The sequence below is a fragment of the Nicotiana tabacum genome, chromosome 21, assembly GCF_000715075.1.
Source record: "Nicotiana tabacum cultivar K326 chromosome 21, ASM71507v2, whole genome shotgun sequence".
Lineage (NCBI taxonomy): Eukaryota > Viridiplantae > Streptophyta > Magnoliopsida > Solanales > Solanaceae > Nicotiana > Nicotiana tabacum.
Window position 1 is genome coordinate 93445091 of NC_134100.1, and position 7186 is coordinate 93452276.

A 7186-nucleotide genomic window follows, 5' to 3' on the forward strand; every position below is an offset into this window, starting at 1 on the left:
TTTCATATAGTAGGCTTGAGGCTGCTGCGCCAGATGATGTCATACAGGTATGCTTTTGAATTGTTACGGAGGGGCACCATTCGTATTTTGTTTCGGTTCTACTTATCGGGGCGAGTTCCCTTATTTGTTGCTTCATTTATGGGTGAGTTCATGATTAATACTCTGCTTATGTGCTTACCCCTGTTGGGAGATTCTATGAGTGGTAGCTCGTGTCTATCATTTATTTTTATTCATTATTGAGAGTTACGAGGCTAGAAGTGAATTCCTGTTGTCCGTTATGGTAGGTTTTGATGTGATTCCTGAGTAATTTGGTTATGATTTATGATTTAGATACTCTACCGGGGTGAGAGTTCAGTAAGTGTTGTGATTTTATTGGCAGAATTGAGTTAGTGGAAGGTTTCAATTGGTATAATGTGTATTCGACTTGTGATTCAAAGTTGAGGGTGAGACCCTCGTGATTCCATATGATTTGATATGTTTGAACCGGGCAACATGTGTGATTCAGAGTTGAGGATGATATCCTTGTGATTTGTTCATGTACTTTGATTTTTCCTTGTAAATTGATTCGTAGAATGGTACTGATAGAGAGTTGTGCTTATTTGAGTTTTAGTTTACGGGGTGTGTTCCCAGTGGCGTTAGATGTGACTTGTTGATCCGGGTGTATAGTTATGAGGTCTTCGTGCTTCTTGCATCGTTGTCAGCATTGTGGAGGTTTAAAATGGATTTCTAACGGATATGAGGCTAATTGCCAGTGCTGGTTTTGATTACGGGCAGCTATTGTAATCAGAAATGTTATTATGGCCTATGTGTGGTGTGTCATGTTGGGTGGTCTACCTTGTGGGTGTAGGCATAAGTGGTTGCATCTAGTTAGAACTGATACCGGGTGTGGATTTAGAATCGAGTCTTTTGAAGAAGAGCGGATGGTGGAAATGTTGACTCTAAAGCTTATTGATGTTGGTGGAAGGGATAAATTACAGTTGAGATGGTGCTGTCAGGATTATGTGGATTGGGGTGATGTGGGGTCACCCGCGAGTGTATGTTGGATGTGTACATTCAGTGATTTGACGGTTTCGAGGCAATTTTTGGCACGTTCGAGGACAAACGTTTGTTTAAGAGGGGGATGTAATGATCCGGCCGGTCGTTTTGAGAATTTAAGTCTCATTCGGCGGTATAAGGTGTTGAGCAGCTTCATATTATGTGTATTGACTTGCGTGCATGGTCGAGTTCAGTTACCGGATGATTCGGAGTCAAATCGGAAGAAGGATTCTAGTTTTGAAGCTTAAGCGGCAAGAGTTGACTGGAATTTGACTTTTGTGTAAATGGCTCTGGAATGGGTTTTGGATGATTTCAACAGCTTCGTATGGTGATTTTGGACTTAGGCGTGCGTCCAGATTTGGATTTGGAGGTCCATAGGGTGATTTGAAGCATTTCGGCGAAAGTTGAAAAAGTTGAAGTTTAGAAGGCGGAGAGGTTTGACCAGTAGTTGACTTTGGTGATATCGGGGTCGGAATGTGATTCCGAGAGTTGGAACAGTTTCGTTACGTCATTTGGGACATGCCTGTAAAATTTGACGTCATTCTGGGTTGATTTTATAGGTTTCGGCACGAGTTTTAGAAGTTGGAAGATTTAAAAGTTCGTAAGTTCGATTCTTAGTGCGATTCGTAGTTTAAAAATTGTTTGATATGATTTGATACCTCGAGCGAGTCTGTGTTAGGTTATGGAACTTGCTGGTATGCTTGGACGGGATCCCGGGGGCCCCAGGTGTGTTTTGAACGAGTTTCGGATGGTTTTCATAGTTTTGGATAGGTGTGTTTCTGGTGTCTCGCACCTGCCAAATCCTAGAGCGTAGGTGCGGCTCTGCTTCTGTGTGAGCCTGGTCGCTTCTGCGATCATTGAGGCCTAGGAGCTCGATCACGAAGGTGTGAAGACCGCTTCTGAGGTTCCGCGATCGCTTCTATGAGGGAGTTCGCTTCTGCGCTCCTGTCATCGCTTCTGCGGCGCCGCTGGTGCGGCTATATTGTCCACAGATGCGGACATGTGCCTGGTAAGTTAAGTTCGCAGATGCGAACGTGTGCCCGCAAATGCACTTATTTGTCCGCAGATGCGGAAGTCCTGCGCATAGAGTTTATATTCGAGGGTTTTGCCATTTTCTCCATATTTTGAGTTTTAGACCTCGGTTTTGGGAGTTTCTTTGTGGGTTTTTCAAGAAAATTGATTGGGTAAGTGTTCTTCACCTAGAATTTATTATATTCCATGATTTTATCTTTATTCTTATCATTTAATTTATATTTTGAGTTGAGAAAAATCGAGGTTTTTGAAGAAACTTTTCAAAATAAAAAATCATGATTTGAGGGACGAATTGGTATCGGAATTTGATAATATTAGTATGGTTGAACTCGTATCAGAATGGGTGTTCGTACTTTTGTGAAATTTGTCGGGTTTTGAGGTGCGGGCCCGAGGGTCGACTTTTGGGTCGATCTTTTAGATTTTGATAAAGATTGAGGCTTTATGATCCAGAATAATTTCTTATGAGTTTTATTTGTGCTTTGAAAGTTATTTTGGTTATATTTGAGCCGTCCGGAGGCCATTTCACCCGAGAAGTTTATTTTAGAGTATCGGTCTGTCTTCTTTGAGGTAAGTATCTTGCCTAACTTAGTATGGGGGAATTACCCCTTAGGATTTGAATCTCTATGCTAATTGTAGTCCGTGTACGCGAGGTGACGAGTACGTGCTCTGACTTATTTGTGGAAAATGGGCCTTATAGGGTTCTTAGGCCCTTGTATTCATTGAATATGCAGTTGTTCTTATTATGATTAGGCTTCTTAATTACTAGTTTCACCTCTACCTGCTTAATTAGAATTAATTGCTTCATGATTCACTCTTACTGCTTATTTGATTCATATGTGCCTTAACTGAAATTGTTACCTTCCTATTGCCATGTTATCCTTTCCCTAACTTCTTATCTTTATTTGAAATTATTACTATCTCTTCTGTAATTGTTTAGCCTTAATTGAGGTTATGGTTATCTTTCCGCTGGTTCTTCTTAGATGAATTTGTTGTATCTCTTTCCTAATTGCCCAACCTTAAAATAAGTTAGATATCCTATATTTTAGTTGACTTATCCTTTTTTGGAATTATTCGACTTGTGTTAGCTCTCTTGTTGTCGAACTACCATTGATATTTGCACATGCGGCGTGACAAGGCGGGATAGGTGTATATATATATATGGGTTGCGCATGTGGTGAGACAAGGTGGAAATATTATTATGCACGTGTGGCGAGACAAGGCGGGCATTTACTTTATTATTGCACACGTGGCGAGACAAGGTGAGTTGTGTCAGAGATTGATTTGTAATGACTAGTGATGGCCTGGGGGCATTATTGTTGTTGATATTTGTGTAGTGGTACACTTACTTGTGTGAGCTTTATCTTGTGAAAAGTTGTGGGAAAACATTCTACGTGCTGTCCATTTTTTTTTCTATACTTACTAGCTGGCATGAACTACGTTAGAACACTTGCACAAGCATACACGTAGTTAAGCACTCTTATCGGTTAAGAGGTTTCTTGATATTGTTTGAGTATAAATGCACACCCTTGTTTATTTGCCTTCTATGTGAAAATGGCTCTATTTGGCACGTGAGTCATCAGTGCGGTTATAAATTGTAATGAGAGCACAGGATGCTAAGTGTTAGGGTTCAAGAATTTGGGACCCGTGAGTTGTGAATATTCTGAGGTTCGGTACCTCGTGGAAGTTATTGGCTAAAACCTAGTGTGAAAGCGGTCGTTTTGTTGAGTTGTTATTTTCCTTTCATTTATTTGTGATCACCGAATTTAGACTGTGTTTCCGTACGTCTACTGTGTCATTATTATGGTGTTTCGCTATTAGTCATTATTTTCCCTTCTTACTGTAATTATCGTATTATTTGTCATTATGCGTAGTCATCTCATAATTATCGTACTCTGTTGTCTCTACCCTTATACTTGTTCAGGTTATTTAGTCTAGTAGGTGTCTTGAATGTTCCTCGTCACTACTCCACTGAGGATAGTCTTGATACTTGTTGGGTACCATCGTGGTGTACTCATACTGCACTTCTGCACATTTTTGTGCAGATCCAGGTATTTCGAAGTCAGTTGATCATTAGCTAGTTGTGCGGATTGTTGCTGTGGAGACTCAAGGTAAACCTGCTGCTGCATTCATAGGCTTCAGAGTCACCTTATGATTTATATTCATACTGTTTACTTTATTTCAAACAGTTGTATTTAGAAAATTATAGTAAACTCTGTAGAGCTTATGACTTGTACTGTCGGTTTTGGGAATTATAAATTTTATAGAGATTTCTATTTCAAAAATTGTTAGATGTTATTTAATTATTGTTGTTAATGAGTAAATGTTAGGCTTACCTAGCTCCTAAGACTAGGTGCCATCACGATACCCAACGGAGAGAAAATTGGGTCGTGAGAACTAGGAACCCTATTTAGCAAGTAGACGGCAATCCTTAATGCATACATCCACAATGAGATGGGTAAAGATGAATTACTTAACATACTCCTAACCATATTCATTAATGTACGATTACACCTTTCTGCCACACCACTTTGTTGTGGTGTGCCAGGCATTGTGTTTTTCAAGAAATTTAGCAAAAGGGCCAGGGTGTTGTCCAGTTTCGTCATATCTTCCATAATACTCACCACCTCTGTCTGACCTGATTATTTTCCCTTTTCTGTCTAGTTGTCTTTCAATCTCATTAATAAATACCTCTAAGGTATTCACTGCTTGAGATTTTTCAGGTAACAAATAGACATATCCATAATGTGAAAAATCTTCAATAAAGGTGATAACGTATATTTCTTTACTGAAAGAAGTGACATTAAAAGGACCACATATATTGGTGTGTATAATTTCAAGAAGCTTAGTGCTTCTTGTGTCTCCTTTCTTTGTGTGTTTTGTTTGTTTTTCTTTAATACAATCCACACAAATATTAAGGTCCGTAAAATCCAAATATGGAAGGATTTCATTCTTCACTAGCCTTTCCAGTCTTTCTTTGGATATGGGACCTAAACGTTTATGCCACAAGTAAACTGAATGTTCAATCACCAAACTACGTTTGGTTCCAACATTATGATGTAGAGTTAAGAGGGTTTTGGCAAACAGATTATCAAGGTTCAATTTGTATAAATTATCACAAATAATACCAGAACTAATAATATGATTATGCTTAAACAAACTGAAACATCCATTGCCAAAATTTAAAAAATATTCAGTTTTATCCAACTTAGACAAAGAAATTAAATTTTTTTGAAAGAGAAGGTACATAAAAAATTTCAAATTAGTCTAAGTGACGCCTAGTAATCTAGGAATAAACGATAAGTCTCGATAGCTTTAACTGGAGCCTTTACTCTATTTCCTATATAAACAAATCTTTCATTCCGATTTATGGTCTGGGTTGTAAGGAATCCCTCCATCGTATCAGAAACATGAACAGTAGAACCAGAGTCAATCCATCAAGCATTATAATAAACTTCAGTTGAATTTGATTCGAGACACGTAAAAACACAAGACTTACCTTTCTTCTCGAACCATGCCTTATGTTTCAGGTAATCCTTTTGAAAGTGTCCAGGTTTTCCACAGAAACGACACTTATCATTCTTGCGTTCCTTCTTACGTACTTGAGAAGAGGACTCATTGATATTATTTTGCCTCTATTTAACTTTTCAATGTTTATTTCCTTTCTTTCCAGCTCTTTGATGGCCTACAAGGTTAATGGAGTGGGTTCCTTGATTCTTCAGCCTTGTTTCCTCTTGAACCACCATTCAGTGTAGTTCATGCACATTCCATTTGTCTTTCATGGTGTTGTAGTTTATTTGGAAATGGCCATACTCAGATGATAATGAGTTAATGATGAATTGAACAAGGAAATTATCATCCACTTCCATTCCTAAAGTCTTAAGTCTTGCTGCTATATTTGTCATTTCAATGACATACTCATGCATGGTACGCGAACCATCAAATTTCATGGTGGTTAAAGTACCCATTAGTGTCCCAGCAAGGGACTTATTAGCAGTTTGGGAGCATTCTTCCACAAGTTTCAGAAGTTCTTTCGCTCTTTCAGTTTTGGAAAGAGTAGTCTTAATGTTGCCCGCAATATTCATTTGCATAAATATTAGGCTTACTCTGTTAGATTTGTCCCAGTGCTTAAAATAAGACCTTTCTGAAAGAGTAGTCTTAATGTTGCCCGCAATATTCATTCGCATAAATATTAGGCTTACTCTGTTAGATTTGTCCCAGTGCTTAAAATAAGACCTTTCTTCAGTACTGCTAGTTTCAGTAATAGCAGTTGGCCTCTCAGTATAAAGTGCAACATCAAGTTCTAAAACTCCGAGATGAAATTTGATCTGTTGACACCAATCTGAGAAGTTGAGTCCGTTAAAGGTCGTAATTGAAGCAGAGTGCGAATGAAGAGCAAGTACTACAAATAAAATATGCTCATTCATTAAATACTTTGAGTTAAAATTAATGTACCGGTGTAATGACCCGACCGGTCGTTTCAAGCATTTGCACTTCGTTCGGTAATTTGAGGGTATGAGTAGCTCCGTATGATATATTATGACTTATGTGAATCGTCGGTTTTGATTTTCAGGTTATTCGGAATCGATTTGGAAGAATGAATTTCATGATTTAAGCTTTAAGTTGGAAGAGTTGACCAAGTTTGACTTTTGTGAATTTGACCCTGGAACGAAATTTTGAGGGCTCCGTTAGGTCCTAATGGTGATCTTTTAACTTGGGTGTATGCCCAGATTTCCAGTTGGATATTTCTAGAAGGATTCGGCGCTAATTGGCGAATGTTGGAAATTTGAAGGTTTGGAAAGTTCATAAGTGTGGCCGGGAGTTGACTTTGTGGATATCAGATTCGAATTGTGGTTTCGGGGGTTGGTAGCGCTTCGATATTTCATTCGGGACTTGTGTGCAAAATTTAGGTTCATTTCGTGTTGATTAGATGTGTTTCGACGCAAGTTTTGGAGATTTCAAGTTCAAAGTTCATTTAAGTTTGATTTGAGGTGCGATTCGTCATTTAGATGTTGTTATGTGTGATTTGAGGCCTCAAATAGGTCCGTGTTACGTTATGGGACTTGTTGGTATATTTGGATGGGGTCCCGAGAGGCTCGGGTGAGTTTCGGACGAGGTTCAG

The 7186-nt window shown here is 38.8% G+C and overlaps 1 protein-coding gene across 1 annotated transcript; it reads right to left on the reverse strand.

Annotated features, from left to right (window-relative positions):
• Positions 1–5810: 5810 nt before the first annotated feature.
• On the reverse strand, positions 5811–6491 carry LOC142175368 (uncharacterized). The gene has a single exon (XM_075241950.1). It carries the CDS (start codon positions 6489–6491, stop codon positions 5811–5813), a length of 681 nt encoding a protein of 226 aa, XP_075098051.1.
• Positions 6492–7186: the final 695 nt, after the last annotated feature.

Coding starts and splice junctions, on each gene's coding strand:
- LOC142175368 (XM_075241950.1), bottom strand. CDS start 6,491: ATGAATGAGCATATTTTATTTGTAGTACTTGCTCTTCATTCGCACTCT.